We start from the raw sequence: 27,480 nt of genomic DNA, 5'->3' as shown, positions 1-27,480 counted from the left end.
AAAAAGATGCTCGTTAGCATTTACGGGGCAACTATTGCTACAATACTTGTACACCAGTTGACAATGCTGTTGTGATTTTTTTTTACTTAAAGACATGTTTTCTAAAAACAATTGAATGATAGATTTTTTTTGATAGCAATTAGTATTGTTTTTAGTTTATGAAAATACATTTGAGTGAATCATTGCTTTGTGCAGGTTGTCGTTTTAGAATTAACTTAACCGAAGTCGTCACTTCAATATGTTGTGTTGGCTGCAATTTTATGCTGTTTTGTGTTTGGTTACTATGGCGCAATGCCAACCCAACACGACAGAGGCTTTTACCCATAGTGCTGTTCTCGATGCAGGCGATGTTATGACGCTGTACTGGAACTTTAACGACACTTCTATTACATTTGAGGTGAAAACGTTTTTATCTGAGCTGATTCATAATTCGAATTATCGTGTATTGACTTTTTGAGACCTTTGGCGGAGGTAAAACAACCAATGAGGCAAAATGCCCTTGTGCAATGAGCCTCTCATCTAGTTACTCTTTCTCTGCACGAACGTAGATAATATGTTATTACATCATTTCAGAGTCAATTATCGCTTATGTTTAGCAAACCCGTTGGGCCGAAATTTACATTTTTTGTTAGTTTGACAACTTTGTTCTAAATTACAGATTAGATGCAATATTGCATATATTTTTCGGCCAAAAATTTATTAACACTTGCATTTTTACATTTTTAGATACACGGTAAAACCGAAGGATGGGTTGGCATCGGCTTTTCACCATCTGGAAGCATGGCTAATGCCGATATTATAGTCGGATGGGTGAAAAACGGAGTGGCAACACTGACAGTAAGTAGACATACTCCTGAAGTAAATAAATTTGTACATATGACTATTGTACTTCAGGATCGCCATGGTGGGCAAAGCAACGGTTACCCACCTCAGGATACAGTCCGAGATGTTGCGTTGTTGGAGGGAATGGAAGTCGATGGTTACACTGTGATCAAATTTCGCCGTTTGCTCGCCACCTGTGACAGCGAAGACGTTGACATAACGGTTAGCACTGCTGCCCATGGCTTGTTTATTATTAACGTTTTTGAGCTAGGCGACAATAAAAGGGCAGGTTGTACCATTATGCCGAAGAAAACATTTTTTCGGCTCAAATGAAATATCGATTTAGTAGCAATGGAATTGCCGAATAAGCAAATTTGTTCAGAGTTAAAGATTAATTGAATGAGGTAAAATCATCGCGACAAAGCTTAATCATTGGTTAAACTTTACCACAAATTCTAGACTGACACGATAAAGATGATATATGCTTGGGGAGTTGACGATCCAACAGGAGATGATTTAACTTTTAGTGACCAACATGCTGCGACCAACAAAGGTTAGACCATAAAATTGCCCTAAATGGTTCAAAAAGTTACGTTATTTAGCTTATAACTGACTTGTTTAGAACTGATGTTGCCAACATACCCGTAACGAAATCGATTTTTAGTACATTGCCTAACCAATATCACAGACTGATTCCAGTATACTAAAAGTTTTAGGTGAATATGACAAATAAAGCACAGTTTGTTACCAACAATTTAACTTTTTTTTTACAATAGTTTGGATGGAAATTGATGCTAAACTCGCTATTGATTACTGAAAGGAACTTGTAAAAATGTATAACAAATACCTGAATAATAAATAAGCAGTAAACTTAGGCATTCAGTGCCGGTTTATAACCACTACCATCATAATCCGTTTTCTATGTAAAACTAAGTTAATAGGGTATAGGCAATAATGCTGCATTTTTTGATTCTGTGGGCAAAAATGATGCACTTTTTTGGATTTAATATTCTCGGCAATGGTTGAATCTATTTCTATTTCCAAAATGTAAATTCTTCGACAAAATTTTAGGAGTCAAAAGCATGTTGCTTCTCAATCCAGCGGGAAGAGACGAAGTCATGTTTCCAGAAGGAGAAACCCATTTGACATTTGACCTTCTCAACGACAACTTTCACGTTCCAGCTGTGGATACTTATTATAATTGTCATTTACTAAAAATACCTGACATGCCAGCCAAACATCACTTGGTCAAGGTTGTTTAACCCTTGACAACAATGCAGTGCCTGATTTTATTATTGAGTTGCTGTTGTTATAGGTGGAGCCAATTATTCAGGCAGGCCACGAACTCAATGTTCACCACATACTGGTATACCACTGCACCGATGACGCCAATATAGTAGGTTTTATGTTTATAAAAGTGCTATATGCTGCTTCACGTTAATATTGCTTAATGTTTAATACAATGTGCTATAAAGGGTATTTATCAATACTTCGTAGGTTTTAATATTTAAGACTTTTCCCAGACTCTTATTAACGAAGACGCGAAATGTTACACCAGCAACATGCCGGAAGATTTTCACAGTTGCTCGTTTCCTGTTGTGGCTTGGGCAATCGGAGGAGCCGTAAGTAATTGCAAAATAAACCTTTGATGATGTTTAATAAGCTGTTTGTAATTCGTGAAGGGGTTTGGATAATATATATTTTGTGTTTTACTTTAGGCGTTTCATTATCCTAAACACGCTGGATATCCATTGGGAAGCCCAGGCGCACCCAAATATGTTGTTTTGGAAACTCATTATGACAATCCCGAAATCAAAGCAGGTGGATGTTTAAAAGAATGTTGATGCATGTATATTGTTGTGAATAAAAAAAATATCATACAGGCACTTATCTATATTCACCCAAGTGCTACCTTTCGTTATATCATAATAGATATCGTCGACTCATCTGGATTACGCTTTTACTACACACCTGACCTGCGCACATATGACGCCGGTATACTTGAAGTCGGACATATTGTCAGCGGTTTTTCTCACATTATACCACCAAACGCCGAATCGTTTCTCGATTACGGCGAGTGCTCTAGCAACTGTTTGGATACAGTAAGAACATAAATAGTTTGATATGGAAATAAAAAAAAACGAATATTCTATTTTTTGAACGCAGCATTTCAAGAGGGAAGGTAAAGACTCCTTGAATGTGTTTGCAGTTATGTTACACAGTCACTTGCTGGGCCATGCTCTTACATTGAGGCATGTCAGGTAAGACCCTCGCCATTTCTTTGACTTTTAAGTTAGTTTCTCCTAATTCTGATGTTGTTATTTTTGAGGAATAATTAACAACTGTGCGAACTGTAAAGACTGCAAGCGTTGGTTTGGCATCTTGTTAAGACTTATTGATTTTTTCAAGGAATGGCACGGAACTTCCCTACTTAGCCAAAGATTCTTCATACGACTTTAACTTTCAAGAGACTCGGTTTTTACCGGAGGAAAGGGTAGTTAAGATGGGTGACTCATTGCAGATGGTTTGCAACTCTAATTCGCTTGGCAGGACCGACGTGACAGTAGTAAGTAGTAGAAAAGTGTAGGTATTTGTATGTCTCTAAACCTAGATCACAAATGTTGCATCTGTTTAATTATTCAGGGAGGACTGTCGACCAGTGAAGAGATGTGCGTTTCTTACGTTTATTACTATCCAAGAATAGCGTTGGCCTTTTGTGAAACACAACCGGCCATGTTTGATTTGCTTCCATATTTCGGGATTGGCCTAGTGAGGTAAAACACTTAACGGTTTGAAATAATAAAAAACTGCCTTTAGTGAGATACTTTCAGGCACCTCACAGCGCAAATTCGTATTTTTGAAGTTTACCAGAAGGAGTTGATATGCCGACCTTGGGTGATTTGGTGATACTGACTCCCCCTGAATACGCCAATCTAACAGTATTGGAAGTTCTTAATTCGGTACGTTATCGTAAAAGAAGACAGTATCTAGGTTTAAAAGTTAAAATTTCTATCCTCTCTCCTAAGTTAAGTTGTATACTATTTGAGAAGTTATCTAGCTCTGAAGTGTTAGAACTCATATTCACTGCTTGTGTGCAGGATCTTATTGATTTTATTTTATTTTATTTAGATAAACTGGGACGAACAATCTGCTGATGATTTTAGCTTAGCTGTAAAATCAATGGCGAGAAGACAAAACTGTTATTCCACCGGAGAATATCCTTCCGAGGTTGGTCATTTCTATCGCTTATAATAATTAACAATTTCAAGAGCTCGATTATGTTTGATTACCAACTTTACTCAATCGAACTTTTTTGTCTTTTAAATAGTAGTACTTTTGTCTCAAAACTTTTGAATTGTCTAAAACTTCTTGAAATTCCAACTATAAAAAAACTCACATGTTTGAAGATTGTACCGGTTTGGCCGCCTCCAAAAATCGACCATCCGTATGTTGAGCCTACAAACAACTGCTCCGATTTAACTCCTGACACAACCACCGACAGTTCAAGCAACTCTTTCACTACAACTCCTATTCATGATACCATTACAACTCATCTTCCCGATAACACAACAACTATGAAAACGACTACTCCTATTACTCCTATTCAAGAAGAAGAAACGACTAGCTCTGCTACGAAACTTACATCCATGTTTTCATTTGTGACTGTGTTTGTGTTAATCGTTTTTCAAACTTTCAACGGTTTTTAAATGCAATGAGTGTCTCAGTAGATAATCTGGGTTTGTTGTTTCTTTTTGATTTCGACGGTTAATTTAATATCCCTCACTTCAACTGTTTACACACTGTATAATTTATGCCAGCCAATTATATTTTATAACAATATTAATACTTTCTACAAACATACGCTAAACTACCAACTTTACTGTAAAGGCCTAAATTGTTAAAAAAAACAATTTGGTTACACACAGTAACTAAGTTTAATTGTTTAAATGTCATTAGAAAAAGAGCAATCGTACGGTTACTATATGCTCACATCAAAAGTATACAATTAAGTTTAACCTTCTATAAACACGTTATATGACGAGGATGATGTCATTTCAATGATGCATTTTTCTGAAATATATTTAATTGGACTTTGAAAGCTGCAATCACTTTTAGCAAACAGTGTAATACGTACATGGTAGCACCGGCGTAGTGGTTATAAATAAACTTTACGTAATTTACCTTTGGGATATGTACGCGACATTGTTCTGTTGCAGAAAGCCAGGATGATTGACGTATTGCAGAGGAATGTTTAAGATTATCATGCAAGTTATCAACCAGTGGTTTCTCAAATAAACATTAGGCAAAAAATAACGCTAACGAATGCATTTTTACTGGCAGTTTAAAACACCGTTACACTATAATGTCGACAAAGAATATTGCTGTGTTACATTTAGGTTTGGTACTGTTTGACCTCAGATAAAGGCTGTTTTGTTTGGCCTCACCTATTTCACCTCGTGAATTGTGTGCACTGAACCGCAAACATACGCGAACTTGGGCTTCTTATTAACTCCTGATAAAACATCGGCACCAGCCTAAAATAGCGTGAGGTGTAAAATTATGTAATCATCAATGCGCTGTTAACTTAACCTGTAACCTGGAAATAAGCGACGTCGAAGCTATGTGATTCGATTGTTTGTTGTTCTGCTCGAGTTGCTTCGTCGCGTGACTGCAATAAAATCTCGCGTATATAACTAGTTGTAGCTTTGTGCCTCAGGTAGGCCGTTATAGCACTTGGCATAATCCGCCATGGTTTCCCATTTGCAAATTCTAACTGTTTTGTGTTTGCTTGGCTTGACTCAGTGCCAACCCAATACGACAGAAAGTTTTGCACACCACGTGGTATTGGACGAGAACCAAGTTATGATGCTATATTGGAACTTTGACAACACTACTATCACTTTCGAGGTCGGTAAATAGGCTAGATTTCGCCTGTTCGTAATAATTGAAACAAAATGCTTGTGCTTGTTTTAATTATTTAATATGTTGTAATAGCACTGCGAAGCCATTGGCTTGCTGACTACTATTTGAATCAGTTTTCGATCGCTGTTTTGGGCAAAAAGTTGATAGATGTCGTAAATTAACACTTGCGTTTAAAAGCCTGTTTACTATTGACTTAGACGTTGCTGAAATAAAAAATACGTTTATAATATTACTGTTGGCATTGTGATTAGTATACTGTAGCATGCACAATATCGCATTCGACAACTCCATTATTGTAATTGTCAACGATTGTGATGTCACAGTGGCAAACATCAACAGATCAGTTTCAAAAACCTAAAGTAACTCCACCTTTATTTAAGGTTCATTGCAAGACACAGGGCTGGGTTGGAATAGGCATTTCACCATCAGGAAGTATGGCAGACGCTGATATTGTTGTCGGCTGGGTGAAAAATGAGATGGCAATACTTACGGTAAGTAATGTTTGTGTGACTGACTACAACAATTGCGAATGCCAGCAAACATCTGCAGACTTGTGAGTGTGTAGAACGAATGACAATAGGACTTTTAATTTGAAGATCACGACATTCTGTCAAAAAGTTCTAGTAACCGGTCCATGTCACGCTTTCAACATGCTGATGTAAAATTTACCTGTGTTAGTTTGTGACAAGTGATGGAAAAATAACATTATTATTCAATTTCCAGCTTGGTGAACATTTTAGCTCAATTTTGCTCCCACGATTTGCTTCACACGGCGAAATAAACTCAATTCAGCTCAAAGTTTAGGCAACAAATGATGAAAAATTATCGCAGGAATAGTGATCAGATTTGTATTTAGTAATCCCAATTGATTTAGAACTATTAGCATGCAGTTCCAGACATTTTGTAACTTCGAGTTTCATTTTAGGATCGTCATGGCTTGAGCTACAATGGATACCCATCTTTAGACACACTTCAGAATATTGAGTTTTTGGAGGGAATTGAAGTCGATGGTTACACTGTGATCAAGTTTCGTCGTTTACTCGTCCCCTGTGATAGCGAAGATGTTGATATAACGGTATGAAATGGTATTGTTATGCTTCATATTCTACCTCTTTATAGCCAAGTATAGCGTTGTAGCTTGTTTGTCACGTGAAACGCGGCGTTTAAAGTCCAAATCATCGCAAACAGTATTATCACGACCCATGTATCGAAACTATTGAACCTGTCTAAATATAGTCCGATGACACAAGCAGTTTTGATTGCCTAAGGTAAGCCCTAAGCAAACATTGTGCCGTTAATAAAACCATGCTAACATTAGAGTACAAATAGGTAATAAACAGCTTAAGGAGTTTTTAACACTTTTTTACATGTATAAAATACTTCATATATTGTACTATGTTAGGCTGACACGGTAAAACTGATATTCGCTTGGGGTGACGAAGATCCATCTGGAAATGACCTAAGTGAAGGCGACCAACATAAATTTACTGATAGAGGTAGGCGGGTTTGAAACTTTTTACTTACATGTGTTTGGACTCAAACACCCCGTGGCATTCCAACGCTCTGCCTTGAGCACTATTAGCAATTAACTTTTTCAAATGTATAGCTTTTTCCTACCCCTAACAAGCGCGCGTTGTCTTTTGGCAAGTCTGTTTTTTCGGCAGGTGCTCTGGTAGCATGGTGAACTGTATTTCAGCAAAATGATTTCTTTTTTTGTAGTTTGAACGGAAAGTGCAACTTACGCTCAGTTTTGTGGCGCGCTATATACACTTTTCATCTTTTGAAAATATGTAGAAAAGTTTAGAAAGCGCTTTCCGCATTTGGTTTCGCCGAAAAAGCTTGAGGACAGCCCACAGGCATTCCAATACTTTTTCCGACTAGTCGGTAAAGAAGCGACCTTATGAAGTTATTGCAGAAATAACATCCCTTGAATTGGCGAGCACACGGTAATCCAAAATGAAATAGGGAAATCGACATTACTGCCATATGAACCTAATCTTCACTACACTGCTTACATTACCTTTACAATTAGTTTTCCTAACTACGAAAACTTTTTAGGGGTTAAAAACCTTCTGCTGTTAAATCCTACCGAAAGTGATGAAGATGCCTTTCCAGAAGGGGAAACACATCTCTCATTTGATCTGCTCAATCACAACTTCCTGATACCAGCTATGGACACGTACTATAACTGTCGCATGTTCAAGCTTCCTGAAATAACTTCAAAGCACCATTTGGTGAAGGTGTGCAAGATAATAAAAAATGCGTTAATAGATATATTGTATATAATATTTTTTCTGTGTTATTTATTCTGTATAGATTGAACCCTTTATCCAAAACGGAAATGAGCTTAACGTTCATCACATGCTTGTTTATCAATGCAAAGACGACGTCAACATAGTAAGTATGCTGTTATGTAAACATGCTTCTGGGGCTTTAATAAAATGCATTGCACACTTTCTTCAGCATAACTAGAGGCCAACTCAAATAAATGTGTTAACAAATTATTATTATGTCGCACTCATAGGCGTCGATTTTTTAATTATTTGCAAAATTTTAGGGGAGACCTTTCCATGTTTTGGAAACATCCATCAGCCGTTAAAACCCACAATCTTAGGAACACAAAGCAGTTGCGTTAACTGCTCCGTTGCCCTGGCGACCGCACGATCTAGGTTATGACCCTTATTCGGTTAAACCAGGGGTCACTAAACGTTTTACACTGCGGGCCGGATAACTTTAATAACGATTCGCGCGAGCCGCATAGTTAACATGTTCTAGCGCCGTCTTTCCATACTTAGCCCGCGATGCGATTTTCATAGGTGGGCCAAAATATGGTCTTTCTACAATCCCATTTAAAATCTGGTGATCCGACTGTTAAATTGTATAGTTAGCATCAACTGACGAGCAATGCTCGTATATTACGTCACAAGTAACAAAAGAATGCAATTGTTCGCGCACAATTAACACTTGTAGTCTCGTCTGTGACGTAACAAATTGGTTGTGGTCTATTTTGGGCGTTGTAATCCTATGAATCCAAAAAAATGTGGGCCGTAGTTTGGTGACCCCTGGGTTAAACAAACGAAACAAAGTTTGCAGATATAGCAAACTTCCGCACAGACAGATAGTGAAGTTGCCACAGGAATTAAGTAAACATTGTTCAAGATGTTCATTTACATTGTATGTGACGATTTTTAAACTAAACTACTCAACATTAAACTGGCAACGTCTTATTCGAGAGTTGCTTGCGTTTTGGCTGCAAAAATGCCTATAATATTTGTTTGACTAGTCATTCCTGCAGTTAACATAAAGCAAATATAAGATACTTGAACAACCAGCCAGTACTGGGAATAAAACAATCACATAACAATGCCGATTGTAACTGCAACCATTGTTACGTTACGTAACAAACCACGAGACACTTGCGTTTGTCATTGATTGTGACCTTCAATCTTACAAACAGCCGGTTTCAACTACTTTACGGTATAGACGTGTATGTGGTCTTTCTGGAAATACTTTATTTTAAACAAAAACAGGGGAGACAATACATATGTTGTCACCCCTGTTTTTTCAGGAGGGGAGACATGTCACCCCGGTCACCCCTAAATCGACGCCTATGGTCGCACTCACTCATGGTTCACCAGTGTTTCCGTGTGTTGAACTGACGTGGCAGTGTTGGAGAACGCGTGGTTGTGATTGGTACTTAGCGTGACAATCATGGTTTTTCTGTCAGATTTTATAAACTGCTTTTAAATTCTAATAAAGAATGTAACTACTTACAATTGCAAGTCAATAACAAACGGCAAATTAAACATAAGTATTCTTGTACTTTGCAATTTAGGTTTGTGTACTCGGGGTAAAGAAACGCAGTTCAACAGAAACAGTTCAAACACAATATAACTATATGTTTCTGTGAGAACTTCCTTTCATTCGTGTGTTGTACACATTCGTCCCCGTTTCCAACTTGATAGGTGCGCCCACCAACCAGTCTTTTTCTTATCCACAGACCAATGTAAATCAGGATACAAGATGCTATGGAAGCAATATGCCCGAAGATTTTCAAACCTGTCAGTCAATCGTTGCTGCATGGGCCATCGGCGGAGGGGTAATTTAGGAAACCACCATTCATTTTCTCACTGATGTATAAATTTGCGCGCAACTGTTTTATTCTGGAACAAAGTGACTATTTTTTTTCATTTGCCGTTTCACTAGGCGTTCCACTTTCCCAAGCATACCGGATACTCTTTAGGCACTCCAGGCGACCCAAAGTATGTTGTGATGGAAACCCACTATGACAATCCGAAAATCAGAGCAGGTGAGCTTCTTTTGCTTAAATGAAAGGCTTTAATTCATGTGTTGTCGTTGCGATCTCGCAAGCATGTAAACATAAGTGTATAATATACCCTGTATCGAAAAGAAAAATGCAGGAGGCAAACCTTTTTTAATGTCTGTAAATTTTTTGGAAATATTTAGCCCAGGGGTTTTAACCACTCCCTAGAGCACCCCCAACCCACAGGGGTGCAAATCGCCAAAGCTCGGGGTACGAAAAAGGATTTCAAAATAATTGCAGTTTGGGCTTATTTGTAAATAAAGTCCAGTGTTTTTGAAAACATTTAACGAACAGCATATATAAAACAGACGTAATATGAAAAAGCAATAAATTTTTTATCAAAAATTGTCAGTTTGCCCCAAGTCCAGTGATGGATTAACCATTAGGCAAAGTAGGCACGTGTCGTGCCTACAGGCTAGTCAAAAATCCAGGCCTCTTTAAAATCATAGAAACTTAGTCATGTTTTCAAAATAATTATTGTGTGTATTGAAAGCGATCTCCGTAAGATTGATCTCCAAAAACTAGTTAACGCGTTTTCAATGGCCAAAACGCGCAAAGTTGTGATTTAGTTAGGCATATCACCAGGTTTTTGCATGGTAGCCTGAGTTATAGTTGCAACAACGATCTTTGTGACATTGATTTGGCAATACTGATAATTCTAATTTTTTAGTTGGCAACCCTGATTTTCGGGCCACTTATAAAATGTACCTACAGGCCAGCAGACCCTTAATCCGGCACTGCCCAAGTCGACTTACTTCTGCCAGTTATGGTATAGAGAAGTATGGAAAGAAATTTCACAAAAACCTATGGGATATGCCAGCGCAAAAAAAAAACGGTTTTGTCCATGGTTAAAAGATATGATGCATTATTACCGACTACCAACATGTGTTTAGGTCTGTATATATGACGCGTCCTGCACAAGTTCATCGAGTTCATAAAACGCCAATTGCGGTGTTAAATCAAAACAAAAATAAATCGTTTTAAGGCTTTGACAAACGATCCAATATTCCACACATTGCTTTAACTATATTCGATGAGGTTGTACTTTTTATATGTCTGTTAGATATCGTCGACTCCTCCGGTCTTCGCTTCTACTACACACCACAGATTCGTACATACGATGCAGCAGTAATGGAGGTTGGACACGGTGTCAGTGGATATCAACATATTATTCCTCCAAATGCGGAAACCTTTCTGGATTACGGCGAGTGCTCTGCAAACTGTTTATCAGAGGTACAAGCACAAAAAATATTGAAACGATAGTTTAGATTTTATGCTGAAATGAAAAAAAAAAAGTGTTACAATTAGTAGTAATGGGTTTTGAATTGGGTTCTACCGTGGTCATTTTACCCCATTTATTTTATTATCCGTCGAAACTATACCCATGTAATATCGAAATTATCATTTGCATAGCACTTGAAAGCAGAAGGACATGACTCTATTAACGTGTTTGCTGTTGTGCTACACAGTCACTTGCTTGGCAGGGGACTGACTCTTAGACATATAAGGTAAGATTGCAACATTGTATATCTCCCACAAAGAGATGTTAAGATCTACTGGGTGAATTTCAAAGTATGTCAGCCAGTGCAACACTTGTAGAACTTGGCTGGCATGCTGCATTTTTTGGTCACGAACAGAAAAATGTGAAATACTTAAAGCGAATATTGTGCCCTAGAAGGCTGTAAACACGTTATCTTTTATAAGTGTAATGTCATAGATCATCCTGTACAACAGGGTGGTGACTAACAGATCTGTCTTCACTTATCAAATATACAAAGTATATCGATACTTTTTCTGTTTCTTTTTATTGTTCTTTTCCTTTAGACGAAACTGATGCCTTCTAAATATGCAAAATTAACATTTCTGCAAATAAAACATTGTACTGACTACTGACGCTCTTCTTACGTTCTAGTAGGGTATTTTTGTATGTTACCTGCTATTTTAGAAATGGTACAGAACTTCCGTACTTGGCCAAAGATTCTTCGTATGATTTCAACTTTCAAGAGATTCGAATACTGCCTGAGGAACGTGCCTTGATGTCGGGAGATACCATGCAGATGGTTTGCAACTACAATTCGCTGGGAAAAGAAAACGTTACAGTGGTAAGGCATCGTTTCAGCATTCATCTTTAATGCTTAGAAAAAAGGTTGCAACAAAGTACAGGCCGCATGTTAAACGAAGATTACAAAAGTACCAATTTTTTATGAACTAGGATCATATTAGGTACCTTTCTACTGTGTGTCTATTTTATGCAGTTGTCACATTAATTCTAGGGTGGACTGTCCACCGACAAGGAGATGTGTCTGTCTTTTGTTTACTACTATCCCAAGATTGCACTACCCACTTGTGAAACTGTGCCAAATGCAGTTTCCTTGCTTCGATATTTTGGAATCGGGCGTGTCGAGTAAGTCACGGTGTTTTGTGTTTAAGTTTGTAACGGGTATGAAGTTTAAAGCAGTGTCTTAAATCAGCAGATATGCTTTATGTGATGGGTTTGCATAAAAAGGTATAATAAGTCAGCATATGCTTTATAGTACGAATTTTCTCATATATATATATTATTGGACATATAAACATATTTATCGCTTTAGGTTCGTCGGTGACGATTATGATCCGGATTTGAACAACCTTCTAATTCATTCACCGCCAGAGTACGAAAACAAAACTGTTATGGAAGTTCTTAATTCCGTAAGCAAATGCATTGTAGTCTCTACTGGAGGCAAAAACGTCTAAACGAAAAAAAAATCGGCTGAATTCACAAACCTGATATTTTTAGCTGAACTGGGACCAGAAATCGGCTGATGACTTCAGTTTAGCTGCAAAATCTATGCTCAGAGTTCAGGGTTGCTTCAGCAAAGGGGAACCACCTGCCGGGGTTAGATATGGCATAATTGAATATTTATGTTTATTATAAAAACGTGCGCAAAAACTTATACGGTAAATTGAAAGGTGTTTCCAACTAACAAACACGTTTTGTTTTTGTACCAAAAGTGACACATGGCGTAAAGTCGGTGTAATTGTATACATTATTTTTCCATCTTCGTAGTTTTCATCCTCCCAACGCAATTATAATTCGTTACCATGCGAACTTTCACGTCATTCTGAATGCCTTAAAGTTGTTCAAACTACCTAATTTCTTTTCGGAACCTTGTGATGAAATTACAGGTAGAGAAGCATGTCCCAGCGCCAAAAATTGATTTTCCTTACGTTGAGGAGACAAACAATTGCTCCGAACCAACATCTCCCACAACAGGCACCACAGCCGACATGCAGACAGCAACAACTTTGGAAATGCAAACCAACACCGATTTCGAAGCTAAGAAAACAACAAGTTCTGCTGAAAGACTGCATGGCGTTTATTTGTTCGTGGTTGCTTCTCTGTTAGCAGCCCTACAACAAAGTTTTGTTTATTAACGTCGTTGTATGCGTAAAGGTTGTAGGTAATTTGCTGCAGTTTAATTCCAGATATTTTACCATGTGTCAACAAACATCATTGAAGTTGAGTTTACTATGTGGCTAAATTGCTGTATTTTGTTTCAACTGTCAAGGTTTATTCGAGCTCCGACAATTTTCCATTGATTCTCGAACGCCCCTTGGTTATTGCAACCGCCACAGAGTGACGCTGGTGCCCACATTAAAGATCAACCGCGAAAGACAAATCACACTTTTGTTAATTCAAATGCGGTGGGACTTTCTGTATCTGCGTTAAAAGGCAACAAACTTTCAATGCAACAAATTAGAAAACGAGTCCTGCTATTCAAGAAGGAGAAATGACTAGCTCTGCTACGAAACTCCCATGCAATCATTTTTGATTTTGTTTGTGTTGAGAGTCTTAAAATTTCAACGGTTTTTAATGCAATGATTGTGTGTCCAAGAAAACTGTGCTTGGTGTGACCGAAATTGTGGCCTCAACTCCAATTGAAATTGCTGTTATGTCACTTGAATCTTTCAGTACGATGTTATTTTTAACACAAAAGGTGATGTTGTTTTCATGATGCATTTTTCAACTAAGCGGTTTCTACTAAAGTTGTTCGCGTGATCTTTGCAACAGTAAGTTTTGAGGATCAATTTTAAATTTGTATTTAATAGTGTTCGATTGTTTTTAGTTCCACATGATCATTCAATAGCAGATTAGAAAGAAACTTTTACATCTTTATGTGCTTTCGATAATTATCGGCGGTGAGTAAGCTGCTGTAAAACAATAGCGACCACCCCAACAAGTTCTGTTGTGCGTTTACCAGTAGTGCGTTTTGATACATGTGCTGTCTGTTGTCGTCACATGCAGCAACACGTGTTCTGTACTCTAAGTTTGCCGTCTCTTTCGGATTTTTTGAAACGCCACAATTGGGGTAAAAAACACTTTGTGGCCTGAAGGTTATTTTCTATTAATCTTTACGCGGTCTCGCAGCAAACACTGCCAGAGGTATGTTGATCACAATGCCACTGGGACAAAGTTGACCAAGAGCCAGATTCTGAAAGACCACTCTGGAGAAAATCATAAACTCGACTCTGCTTTGAAATAAGGCTTTCAACATTTGCTTTCTGACCACTCGACCAATTAAGCTCTGCCTGGGATAGTAGATTGCGCAGCCGTTAGCGTTTTTTGATAACCTGGCGTAGGTAAGCCTCGGATTTATCTTTAGCACCGCATCCCATTTGCTGCAACGTCTTTTTGTCATAAATTTGATCGGCAATGATAGATGCGTCGTTGTCGAAATATGTAGATAAGAATACAATCTGAACTCGTTTGTGACAAAGTTGATAAAAATCTCTCTGCTTTCAGTTATTTTTTACTTCTAGTCCCGCAGGAAAGACTCCAGGGCTGCACGTTTGACTGTTGAAGTCATTGTATGTTTTCTTGCCCACTTCCTTAAAACGTGCCGTGTCTGGTGCCATTTAGCCAGTCCTTGTCGGGGGCCACAGGAAAACATTGTAATAATCTCCTTTTGCAAAAAGGGAGATTTTTAATTCCCTAGTTGCAATTCATTTTAAAGCACCTACCACTGTGTATTTTTGTTTTTTCGGCAAGGTATAGTTTCAGTACTTTTTTGACTTTTGACTTTGATTTTTTTTAAGGCTTTTTTTGTAGTTTTTTGACTTTTAGCTTAAAGTAGTTTCTACGTTTAAAAATATAGATTAAAGAGGTGTGGTGATTTAAAGAAATCCTCTATTTGAGTCAGTTTTTTTTAATGCAGCTTAAAATAACGTTTTTATTGCAACGCTGCTTTTATTACTCTTAGCGCGCAGCGAAAGTGCAGCCATTCAATTGTGAAGTAGGTCAGTGGTAAAATGATTTCACATTCCCAAAGGGGTAGTACCTGCACTTGTTCCCACGTTTCTGTCACCCAACACCACCACAACATTCCTTCTACTCCTCCGACTTACCGCAAAATGTCTCCTACTTCCCCTTTAACACACGTGGCGCCTCCAACACGTGTCCCTCTGCTACTGTACTGTACGCTTTTACCGCAACGATTCCTACCATGTGTCCCCTGTGTTCATATATATATATATATATAACCCAGTTAATACCTCGTAGCGCCGGAGTATTTATAGAGGCCACGTGCTTTTAAACTATCGTTTTGGCACATTGGTTCGGCTAAACATAAACTAGTGGAAAATTTCACCTTTACAAGCATGATTTTTGTTCCCACAAAAATCATATGTTGTTTGAGATATATGGTGATGATCAGTGTTGCTTTACTGTATCAAATATTGGAAGTCCATATTCGGTGTCGCTGTCTCCACACAATTCGTGTTCTCGGTTTCCTGTTCTTTTAAGATGGGCCGTTGCGTAAACCACTTATTACGAATAGTTGTGCAATCCATTGCAGCAGATTTTTTTGTGTTTCATAGTTTGAAAGCCATTGTTTTAGTTTTGATCTTTATTTTATTTTCTTCCAATACTTGAAAATAAATTATATTTGATATTGCGTATGTTGCGCAACCAGAATAAAAGACAGGAACCAAACTGTTCTTATGTGAAGTATGCCGGTTCCGTGCAGCAAGCTTTAGGAATCGTGATAATGAACATATTCGCGACTGTAGACGACCGATTTTTTTCATTATCGGGACCAAGCGCGTCCTCGTGTGCAACCGGTTCAGCTGTGGTTAATATTCCCTTTGGACGTTACGCTGCCAAACTTGTGTCACAGCTGTGCTTGTCAAATGTATTTTTTCTATGTAACTATGTATGAGCAGTTCTTCTCATGTAAGAGTATCTTTAAAGACACTGAAAACAAATTGTATTAGTAACCGCACTATTAACTGTGTCAGAAGTAGTTGTTGAGACTCACTTGATAGAAGTAGAATAGAAATAAGATCAGGTTTTCGTAGTTCACTGCAATTGACCAGCACATTATTATCATTTTTTATAACACAGCGACCAAGCATTGCTGCTGCGGAAATTGTGAAATAAATACTATTTTAAATCTTCAACGTTTCCGCTGCTAATCTGTCGTGATGTAAGCTTATATTTCTTTAGGGTGCGAGGGGTGCGAGAAATGCATAAGCATCAAAGAACTTCCGGAACATCCTGAATTAGGGCGTGAAATATGTGTCCGGAAATAAATTGCAAAAATACTCCAAATGTCCGGTATTTTAACGCCAAGTCGCTTAACCTACAGCACTTTTCACAATTCTTTTTAAAAGGGCTACTAAAAAGTTGACATTACAACGGTTGTCTGCGCTAATTTTGATACGCGATGCACCCTACCGCGTGTATTCATCTGACAATATTCTGTTAAAAGGGCCACAGCTTGTGAAACGTTTTGTAAAGCATTGTAACGGAATAGTGATTGGAATTTTGCCTTCGCAGATATGGCAATCCTATAATAACAGTGTATAATCTTTGTGGTTTTGTGGTATAATGGGATTGTTAAACTATTACTAACCTATAATCACATTTTCTGTTAAGTTAACCTATATGCTGGACTTGCCTCAAATTCGCTATGTTTTTCATTTTGCAAATTTTAACTCTTTCGTGGTCGGTTTTCTTTGCTCAATGCCAACCCAGTACGACAGAAAGTTTTGCTTACCACATGGTGTTGGATTTGAATGAAGTTATGACAGTCTATTGGAATTTCGACGACACTTCCATCACTTTTGAGGTCGGTAAAATAGCTTAGTTTCGTTTGACGATGCAAACAACGTATTAATTTAAGGCAATTGTATCAATATAAATCGCAAATATATCTGTCAGTGGTATACAAGTTCATGTAACAGTACTGGTTTTTACATTTAAAGTTAATACATTGCTTGTGTTTTCTTTATTTTGTTGAAATAGTGGTGTTTACACGTGGAAAGCAGCTGTTTGCTTCCTGACTACTATTCCAATTCTATCTGTACATGGGGATTTCCGATCTGTACATTGGGCAAATATTAACAATTTGCGGTTTGCACTCATATGCAAGATTGTAAAAACGGTTAGGGAACTTAAAAATAGTGTACTGCTGTTAATGCTACTAAAAATGTTTGCCTCCACGGACCCTCTGAAACCATCTCACGGACCCTTTGGGGGTCCGCGAACCCCAGGTTGGGAACCACTGCTTCAGAGTTAGCGTTGCGTAGTATAAAAAGTTGATTTAAAATAAGGTCTCATATTATCTTCACAGGTCATATCCAGAGCTAACCACACAAACCACATGTACAAATTAAAGTAAATTTCTCTTGGGAGGAGTTGAGAACCACTGCTTAGCAGTTCGGTTTGAAAAATCGAAAGTAACTCCCCCTTTGTTTAAGGTTCATGGCAAGACGAAAGGATGGGTTGGAATCGGCATTTCACCATCAGGAAGTATGGCAGACGCTGATATTGCTGTTGGCTGGGTGAAAAACGGAAAAACAGTACTTACGGCAAGTAGTGTTTGCATTGAAACGTCAGACTGTGTAAAACTTGTTACAGTGTAGAACGCATGTTGACAGGACTTTTGATACGAAAGTCACGACATTCTGTCAAAAAGTAATATTAACCGGCCCATAGCATGACACGCTATCAATATGCTAAAGTAAAATTGACCTGTGTTTAATTTGTGAAAACCTCAAGTGACGTAAACATATAAATTTAGTTACGAATAACAAATTACGTTTAAAAATAAGTTACAGTTTATGCACTAACTGATGAAATCGTGAAAAAGGTAGTTACATTTATCACAAGAACTCTGATGAGATTGGTGTTTAGTAAACCCAATAGATCAGGAAATATTAGCGTGCGTGCCGTTCTGACATTTTGACATGACGAGTTTCGTTTCAGGATCGTCACGGCGGGAGCCAAAACGGTTTCCCACCTGTTGACACTGTTCAGAATCTTGAGTTGTTGGAGGGAATGGAAGTCGATGGTTACACTGTGATCAAGTTTCGACGTTTGCTCGTCACCTGTGACAGTGAAGACTTGGACATAACGGTATGAAACAGGCTGTAAATGCTATATAGATCCCTCATTTGTGGTTGATTTGATTATTCGGTTTCAAGCATTTCTAATTGCCTTAATAAACATTATGCCGCTTTTGAAACCATTCATACATCTACGTACAAACAGGTGCAGTGAAAAAAATTAAAAAAGTTTTTTAATCCCGGAAAAAATGATTTAAAAATGAAATACTGTACCAACATATCTTACAGGATGACACTATAAAGATGATTTTCGCTTGGGGTGACGAAGATCCATCTGGAGATGATCTAAGTGGAGATGACCGACATAAATTTACTAATAGAGGTAAGCGTTTTTGTAATTTCAGTAACGACCAATACTTCACCCATACAATAAAATAAATTTAAATTTTTATCATAATTATAAGCAACATTTGTCTGTTTCGAACTCAAGCACCGCCTGGCAATTCAGCGCGTTGCCCTGATTGCAAATACTGTGGTGATAGTTTCTTTGGCACTTGCAATTAGGCTTTTTTCCCGCGGGGAATTCCTGACAAACGGGCGATGTCTTTTGTGGGTCTCGTTTTTCGAGAGGTGGTCTAGTAACAAGGTAGACTGTATTGACTTCGAACGATTTCTGTTTACAGTTTGTTTTATGTGTGCGAGTTACGCTAAGTTTATTAACCACCATTTTACTTTTTACCTTGTTTTTACAAAAATAACGAAAGCTTAGAAACCGTTTTCCGCTTTGTTATTTGTCGATTGAGCAGTACACAGTATGTCCAATAGTGAGACTTGTCAGCCGTTATAGCAGTAACATTGATTTAGAAATTACAGCCCTTCAAAATGCCGAGTCTGTCAGGTCGCTTATGGCCTGCTGTTCGTTACCGACAAAGTTAAACATCTTCTTGTGGTGCTTGCGGCTTTAGAACATACATAACAAGCTTGTCGCTCAACTAATGCCAACAAGGATTTTTCGTGGAGTTTCACCAATGGCGACAACGTATTTTACGTTGCTATGCGTCTAAGCTGTTTTAGTATCTATCCTTTAGCAAACAGTACGTAGGAGATGTGTAGACCCATAAAACTATGAGCCTAATCTTTGTAATAATGCCTACATTTTTTGAACAAATATTTTAACTAACTTAAATACAAAAACGTTTTCAGGAGTGAAAAAACTTCTGCTTTTTAATCTTCCCGAAACTGATGGGGATGCCTTTCCGGAAGGAGAAACACATTTGACATTTGACATTTTTAACAACAACTTTCTGGTACCACCAGTCGACACCTACTATAACTGCCGTTTATTTAGGATTCCTGACTTCCCTTCAAAGCAGCATTTAGTAAAGGTGTGGATGAAAACTGCGTAAGAAAAAATGTAGAAAACATTTACCGAGAGCCTGTGTTATTGTAGGTTGAAGCTATTATTCAGAAAGGAAATGAGCTTAATGTTCATCACATGGATGTTTACCGATGCAAAGACAACTTTAACACAGTAAGTATTGCTGTTGTGTCAACTAAAGTTGTAAACGGCCCTAAATTTAGAACCCAAACCCGAGAGTAACAGCTCGAAACCTGGCCTGTAACCGAATCGTTGATGGGAAGCTCGAAATTTAATTGATAGGCCTATACAAAGATGTCTCCGGAAAGACAAATATACAACAAACGCAGTACAGTAGACAATAACAAACAATGGTCTTTTAAAATGGCGTTTCGGGGCTGTAGGTTTAGTTCAGCAACTAGCTACTTAGCTAGTTAAATTTATTTAAAAAATATACTGACACAGAGTGTGACGTCAGGCCTAAATCAAGTCCGTTTCTTTTAGGGAACTTAACCTGGCCCGAAAAGGCCCCAAAAAACGTCCTGACTTTAAACCTCGAGTGTCAACAGGATTCTAAAGCGTTAAATAACACTTTGTTAAGCATTATTGTCGACAAAAATGAAAATATTTTAAATAATTTACGTCTATTACACTTCATATCTCACCAGGGTTTTCGTGTCATTGGTGCTTTGCGATACAGACATGATTTTCTTGTCGGATTTGAACTGCTTTAAAATGTTAACAAAGGTTGTCAGTATAATGACAAATGCATGCTTTAACAAACTTTCAAATAAAATAAACTTACAAATCAATAAATTTTCGAATTACAATGATTGTACTTTCCGAGTTGAGATTTTACTTAAGCCAGAAGCTTCGTGGACTAAGGAATAAAAAAAAACAGTTCAAACACATTACAGTCAGTATATATGTCTGTGAGAACTACATTTTATTCGTGTATTTTATCCATCCCCGGTCCCAACTTAAAACGTTTACCCACCTACCAACATTTTTAATCCACAGACCAACGTCAACGAGAATACAAGATGTTTTGCCAGCGGCATGCCCGAAGATTTTAACTCCTGCCTGTCAACCGTTGCAGCCTGGTCCATCGGCGGAGGGGTAATTTAGCAAACTGCAATCATATTTGCTACTGTTGTACAAACTAACACACTTCTTCAATGATTTTAGTGTTTTTTAGACTGTAGTTTCGAAACTTTAGAAACTCTCAATTTTCCCACTGTTGGGTACATATAACCATACAATTTAATCGGTTTTTATTAGGCGTTTCGCTTTTTCAAACATATAGGATATAATGTAGCAAACTACAACCAATTTTCCCACTGTTGTATAAATTAACTATTTCAACACATTACTTTTAATGTTCTTTCAAACTGGAACAAAGTGACTAATTTGAGGTGTTGAATATGTAGCAGTGTAAAAGTATTACCCAACATTTTTGCTGGTTCACCAGGCGTTCTACTTTCCTAAACATACTGGATTTTCTCTGGGCACTCCAGGCGATCCAAAGGTTGTTATACTCCAAACCCACTATGACAATCCACAAATTAGAACAGGTGGGCTTCGTTAATTAACGATAGTGGTTTTTAACCTGGGGGTCGGGAAATTTTAAATAAACAATCAAAAGCAAAATATCTGTCATCAGTAAAATAGAAAACATGCATATAAGCACAAAAACAATAAACATATGAACTTAAGCAACTTAATCCTACCATTTTATTCAAACTTGTTTTTGTTGCATTAAGAGATGACTTATTACGAAAATAGTAAAACTAAATTGGATAATACAAGGTTGTGTACTAGAAGTAAAATATGCCGGTAGTGTGATGTGACTGGTTATTCAATTTTGCAAAAGAAAAGCCAAAAAGACTAGCTGATACCCTTCCCATTTTTGTGTAAAGTAAGTGTTAAATTTAGTATGCGCAAAACTTTTGGTATTTTTTTGGATGAGCTTGCAAGTTACAATGGGTTGCTAAATGGGTCGCAAAACTGTCAGAAGAAAATTAATTTAGTTTTTCACCGTTGTATGCTAAATAACGAGATAATCAGGATGTTCTTTTACGTGAATATCTAGATATGGTCGACTCCTCCGGTTATCGCTTCACATACACACCAGACCTACGCACATATGATGCGGGTATTATGGTGGTTGGACACGGGATCAGCGGACTTCAACATATTATTCCTCCAAATGCGGAATCCGTTCTGGATTACAGCGAATGCCCTGCGAACTGTCTATCGGAGGTATACATATGAATCAAAGTATTAAAAGGATAATCAAGATTCTACATTAACAGATTCGTCACCGTGTTGTAACACAGTCGATTCGTCACTGTCACACTGTTTGTAAATGTTTTTTTAAAATCTAAGTTGAGGTAAATAAAACGATATTCGAATCCAACCCAAGACTAAATTATTCTAGCTTGCGCCTTGCCAAATGGGAATCTTTGGTGACCGGCTGGTTCATGGGCCTTCAATACTATTTATACATGAGTGTGCCGTGATTGCTGGTTTGCATAAACGATTTATATGACTGATCCCATTTATGACTCCTTACTGATTACTGGATAATCCGACGATGCCCTATACTACGAAAAAAGCTTACATGTGCAGCATACGGAGCAGGCATCGGTGCTTGTAATTTGACTTACGAAACGCTCACCAATGAGCCTGTGTAACTCGGGTAGTAGAGCGCGAGCCCCGAAAAGACTCCTGTCGTAGATTCGAATCCCACCTTTCAAATAATATTCTAAATCTACGCTCTACGCTTTATACCAATACATTGTTGAAATTGTCATTTGCATAGACTTTGAAGGCAGAAGGACATGACTCTATCAACGTGTTTGCTGTTTTGCTGCACAGTCACTTGCTTGCCAAGGGAATGACACTTAGACATTTAAGGTAAGATGTCAACATTGTTTATGGGCCGTAAAGAAATTTTCAGCTCTGCTTGCTGAATTTTAAAACTGCCACCCAGTATAACATTAGTGCTTTGCTGCTATATGCTGCATTCTTTTTAATCCCAAAGCAGGAAAATTTCGATAAAGATTTGTGCTCCACATTTATAACAGCTGTGATTTAGAAACCTGCTGCCTGTTTTTATTTCAGGAATGGCACAGAGCTTCCGTATTTTGCCAAGGATTCTTCATACGACTTTAATTTTCAAGAGTATCGAATGTTGCCAGAGGAACGTGTCTTGGAATCGGGAGATTCCATACAGATGATTTGCAACTACAATACGCTTAAAAGAGAAAATGTTACAGTGGTATGGCCATATTTACACGCTGTGGACGTCCATTGGTTGCAACAGGGAACACATTTTAATAACAAACGAACAATTTTTTTTTTTTATCATGCTCGTAACAGACGCACATACACTTTTCGTCAACTATAGGCTACGTTTTTTAGTTATGTGCATTTTACCTTCCTCCGTTTTTAATTTGCTGCAATTACGTGGTTAAATTTTGTTTTAGGGTGGACTGTCCACGGAAAATGAAATGTGTCAGACTTTTGTTTACTACTATCCCAAGATGTCACTAGACTTTTGTGAAACCATGCCAAATTCCACTTCCTTACTTCGATATTTTGGAATAGGGCGTGTAAAGTAAGTCACGGTGTTTTATGTTTAAGTTTTAGAACAAAGCTATATTTTAATATAAATATAAATAGGTTTAAGTCAGCAGGTATATGCTTTTTAGTACGAATTTCCTCAAATATGTTTGTGGACATGTAAACATATTTGCTGCTTTAGGGTCGTCGGTGACGATTATATCCCGGATTTGAACAACCTTCTAATTCAATCACCACCGAAGTACGAGAACAAAACTGTTATGGAAGTTCTTAATTCCGTAAGGAAATGCATTGTAGTCTCTATCAGAGGCAACAACTTCTATCATAAAAAATCGCTCTAATTTACATACCTGTTAATTTTAGCTGAACTGGAACGAGGAATCGGCTGACGACTTCAGTTTAGCTGCAAGATCTATGCTCAGAGTACAGAATTGCATCAGCAAAAGAGAACCAACTGCCGGGGTGAGATATGGCCTATTAAAATTTATGTTTACTGTAAACACTTCTGCACAAACCAACTTTTGCACCAACTTTCCGGTAAGAAATAACAGTTCTCATCCAACTAACTAAACCCTTTTGTTTTGTACCCAAAGTGAGGCACGACATATGGGGTATAGGGGTAGTGCAGGTATATACTTCGTTTTATCCATGTACTGCACTTAATGCAATGAATTTGTTACAATTGATACTATGTAGGAAATATTCTTATCATTGTTGAAAACTAGAATGGCCTACTTCCATTTTATTCCGGGTTGATGATGTAAATATTTATCTCACAAGTTTGAAACCTTGTGATGGCATTAAAACAGGTCAAGAAGTATGTTCAACCGCCAAAAATTGATTTCCCCTTGGTGGAGACAAACAGTTGCTCTGGTCCGGACTCAACAACCGACAAAACAACAAGTTCTACTCAACAACTGCATGGCGTTTATTTGTCGGTAGTTGTTGCTCTATTAGCATCCCTTCAACAAAGTTTTAATTATTAACGTGGTTGTATTGTAGTCGATTTGCTGTAGTTTTGTTCCAGATATTATTCCAGATATCTTGCAATATGTGAACAAACATAATATGGACAAATAAATTTGAAATTTGAGTATAAATTTAAAATTCGAGTTTACGATACTGTCAAATCGCTTGTAGCTGCATTCTGTTCTAATCGCCCAGATTTGTTCTAGCTCTCACAATTTCCCATTTATTCTCGAGCACCCCTTGCGGATATTGCGCTGGTGCCCGCTTTCGAGAACCATTGATTTCGGGCGTTTCGGCAAATCAAAACTTACGTTCAGTTTTTTCCAGTATAACTTTTGTATCTGTGTTCAATGGCATCCAATTTTTAACGTATTTTTAAAAACAAACAAAATCACTATAATGCATGTTACTTACGTAAATAATTTCTTTTTTATATTCGAATCCAAAATATTAAAAGTAAAATTGCGAAAGTCTAAACAAAGAAATACCTTGCCTTCAGGGCGCGATCAAATTTAATACATTTTATGACTTGGGAAATGTCAGCGCGTGATTATATCTTGTATTGCCTAGCATGTTCTTAACATGTACACCACAGCGAACTATACAGCAATGCAGCCGTTTGTTGATGTTCATGTTGCAATGCACCGGGCGTGGATGGCAGTCTGGAACAAAGTTCACGCCCGACCTTCGGCCGAATCGTCTGGCTGGCTTTTATTACTCTTACTCGTGTCTGGACCAGGTATTACTCGTGTAATACTCTATTACTCGTGTCTGGACCAGGGTTTTTAAAACTAACAAGTTTAGAGTATCGCCAGTTTTATTACAGCTCTACGCAACAAATGTTAGGCTTGACCTGATTTTGAAAACTGTTTGGGCTTATTTTCATGAAAATTTTCAGGAAGCTTTTTCCATGTAAGTAAAACATTTAATGCACAGCAGTCATACTGCGATTTCAAATCTGACACAAAATCATTCCATGATGTCCTAGGGGAGTTGCATAACAATGAATGTTTAAACATATGTACTAAGCCCATATCTACGTGCTCAACGACATTGCCGGCTGAAAGCAAATCATTAAATATCATCTAATACAACCTTATGATAACAATAACTACAAAGTAATTTGCATTCACATACTAACTCGTGTCTAAGTAACATGATGATATCTTGTGCCTATAAGCGGCCGTCAAGGCACGTAAAAGGCGCTATATATTTCTATTGCGCAAGTATAAAGGTTCGTGGACACAGTTAAGTTCACCAGATCAGTACGAACCACAAAGAGTCTACATTTAACTGCATGGAGTTACTGTTTAGCGAATAATTTGTATCTTACGTTATTTTAAAGTAAGATAACGGTCGAAACTACAAAGCAAACTATGGATTCTGAAACTAAGAGTGAAAGTGAAATTGGGCTAACTCGCAGAAGATGGTTCATTCTTACGCTCTTGACTTTGTTGCAAATGCTTTCTGGGATGTCGTTTTCATGTTTTGGACAAATCAGCAACTTTTTAGTCGCCTTTTTCGAGGTTAGCTATATCGAAGTTGATTGGATGACTTTAGTTTTTGGACTTCCTCTTTTAGTGATGACTGTTCTGTTTGCTTGGTTGGCCCACTGTACGACACTCGGTTTTCGCAGATTGGTTATTTTTTCTGCCTTGACGCTTTCCGCAGCTTATGCCTGTATTGCTATCTCCTTAATCAACAGCACACTGTTTTGGCTTGGTGTTATTGGACAGACTTTAAACGGTTTGGCATCGCTGGTTCTCATGGCGATTCCATCAATTTTCAGTTCAGTGTGGTTTGCTGATAACGAAATTGGAACCGCAATTGGTGTTAATTTAATGGGACTTTACTTCGGCTATATCGTTGGCATCCTGCTTCCAACCAATCTACTTGCTCACGTACCTGAATTTACTGACAGCAAAAACGAATCAACCCAGTTGCTAATAGAAGATAGAAATCACCTACTCACCACGTATTGCTCGTGCTTTGTACTGGTAGTATTGGTATGTCTTGTCCTGTTTCTAGTGGTCACCGATGCACCTCCCAAACCCCCCAGTCTTCGAGCCTTACAATTAAATTCGGCAAACTCGATCAAATTTTGGCCAAGTATTTTAAATCTTTTTAAAAGGTGGCGCTTTGTTTCAACTTGTATTATTTTTGGAATCGTCTTCCAGGCTACTAAGGTTGAGTTCACAATGATGTATGAAATCTTTAAAGACCGGGTGCAAAGTCGAGCTACATTCATGAATGTAAAAGCACAAGGCGGGTACGTGATAGGTTCCTTTGCTTTCGGGAACATTGTAGGTACTCCGCCAGCTGCGTTTCTCGTAAACAGAATTAAAAATGTTGGCGCAATCGCAACAGTGGCAACCTTTTTGTCATGCACATTCTCCGGGGGAATCGTCCTCGGGGTGGTGTTTGCCAACGTTTCTTCCATATACGCCTGCAACATTATGATGGGCATTTTCTCCCAACTAGCAATGGTTTCCATTTACAAACTGGTCGCTTACGTGACGAACCCTTTGAATGTGACTTTCGTTGCCTTGTGGTTTTCTGGAATTATATCTCCCATGGGAATTTTTCTCGGCGAAATAGGCAGTGTTGTGTTTAGGTCTTCAGGGGGTGTGGCCGTTATTGTATTCCAAGCCGGCTGTATGCTATTTGCAACCGTTCTGATTTCCTCTCTCTCGCTTCGGAAGGAACACAAACAAACAGATGAAGAAAAAGATAAAGAAAGTGCTTGTTCAGAAGACGAGTCCAGTCAACTCATTGACAATTAACATATTTCTCAAGTTTCGGGATTTCAATTGGAAGCCATGGTGTTTGTTTTGAAAATGTTTATGGTTTTGACTTACCAATTTGCCGGCAAAACTATGAAACATGTGCAAAGTGTAATTTTCAACAAATTACCTCTTAAGCAAAGAGAGTGCAATTGACATTATTGATATTATTTGTTTTACACGCTGTGTACACCTCAATTTCAATTTCGACGAAAACAGATGTGTGTTTTATTGCTTTAAAAAACAGTATTTATTTATTTATTTATCAAAGAAAAGGGCAGTCTTAATAACGAAAAGGACAGTCTCCAAGATGATGTTTCATTCATGCAACACTGTAATGACAAAGACGAATCACAAAATTTGTTAATCTACATTGATTGTTGATG

At 37.8% G+C, this 27,480-nt stretch overlaps 3 protein-coding genes across 3 annotated transcripts; all 3 read left to right on the top strand.

Moving 5' to 3' along the window:
- Positions 1-283: 283 nt before the first annotated feature.
- Positions 284-14,376, top strand: LOC145223600 (uncharacterized). The gene is made up of 30 exons (XM_080090000.1): positions 284-397; positions 727-837; positions 895-1,044; positions 1,282-1,375; positions 1,894-2,075; positions 2,138-2,218; positions 2,346-2,444; positions 2,541-2,643; positions 2,755-2,924; positions 2,989-3,083; positions 3,232-3,388; positions 3,466-3,596; positions 3,686-3,782; positions 3,952-4,050; positions 4,230-4,481; positions 5,626-5,730; positions 6,126-6,236; positions 6,671-6,820; positions 7,148-7,241; positions 7,804-7,985; positions 8,062-8,142; positions 9,746-9,844; positions 9,952-10,054; positions 11,133-11,302; positions 11,483-11,577; positions 12,015-12,171; positions 12,343-12,473; positions 12,661-12,757; positions 12,846-12,944; positions 13,235-14,376. The coding sequence occupies exons 1-30, from the start codon at positions 284-286 to the stop codon at positions 13,481-13,483; spliced, it is 3,858 nt and encodes a 1,285-aa protein (XP_079946126.1). The 3' UTR covers positions 13,484-14,376.
- Positions 14,377-17,094: 2,718 nt separating this feature from the next.
- LOC145225163 (DBH-like monooxygenase protein 1 homolog) lies at positions 17,095-24,442 on the top strand. Its single transcript, XM_080091829.1, has 15 exons — positions 17,095-17,178; positions 17,810-17,920; positions 18,318-18,467; positions 18,686-18,779; positions 19,601-19,782; positions 19,848-19,928; positions 20,775-20,873; positions 21,226-21,328; positions 21,847-22,016; positions 22,579-22,673; positions 22,881-23,037; positions 23,246-23,376; positions 23,524-23,620; positions 23,706-23,804; positions 24,152-24,442. Exons 1-15 carry the CDS (start codon positions 17,110-17,112, stop codon positions 24,326-24,328), a joined length of 1,815 nt encoding a protein of 604 aa, XP_079947955.1. The 5' UTR covers positions 17,095-17,109; the 3' UTR covers positions 24,329-24,442.
- A 1,140-nt stretch (positions 24,443-25,582) lies between these two features.
- LOC145224596 (choline/ethanolamine transporter flvcr2a-like) lies at positions 25,583-27,298 on the top strand. The gene has a single exon (XM_080091135.1). The coding sequence runs from the start codon at positions 25,688-25,690 to the stop codon at positions 27,092-27,094; it is 1,407 nt and encodes a 468-aa protein (XP_079947261.1). The 5' UTR covers positions 25,583-25,687; the 3' UTR covers positions 27,095-27,298.
- Positions 27,299-27,480: the final 182 nt, after the last annotated feature.

Source organism: Phallusia mammillata, chromosome 4, assembly GCF_965637545.1.
Source record: "Phallusia mammillata chromosome 4, kaPhaMamm4.hap1.1, whole genome shotgun sequence".
Taxonomy (NCBI): Eukaryota; Metazoa; Chordata; class Ascidiacea; order Phlebobranchia; family Ascidiidae; genus Phallusia; species Phallusia mammillata.
The sequence above is the reverse complement of the archived record's forward strand: the minus strand, read 5'-3'. Positions and strand labels throughout refer to the sequence as shown.

Coding starts and splice junctions, on each gene's coding strand:
- LOC145223600 (XM_080090000.1), top strand. CDS start 284: ATGGCGCAATGCCAACCCAACACGACAGAGGCTTTTACCCATAGTGCT. Junction 2,925..2,988: donor CTAGCAACTGTTTGGATACA/GTAAGAACATAA, acceptor TTTTGAACGCAG/CATTTCAAGAGGGAAGGTAA. Junction 3,783..3,951: donor TATTGGAAGTTCTTAATTCG/GTACGTTATCGT, acceptor TATTTTATTTAG/ATAAACTGGGACGAACAATC.
- LOC145225163 (XM_080091829.1), top strand. CDS start 17,110: ATGGTGTTGGATTTGAATGAAGTTATGACAGTCTATTGGAATTTCGAC. Junction 20,874..21,225: donor CCTGGTCCATCGGCGGAGGG/GTAATTTAGCAA, acceptor CTGGTTCACCAG/GCGTTCTACTTTCCTAAACA. Junction 22,017..22,578: donor CTGCGAACTGTCTATCGGAG/GTATACATATGA, acceptor TCATTTGCATAG/ACTTTGAAGGCAGAAGGACA.
- LOC145224596 (XM_080091135.1), top strand. CDS start 25,688: ATGGATTCTGAAACTAAGAGTGAAAGTGAAATTGGGCTAACTCGCAGA.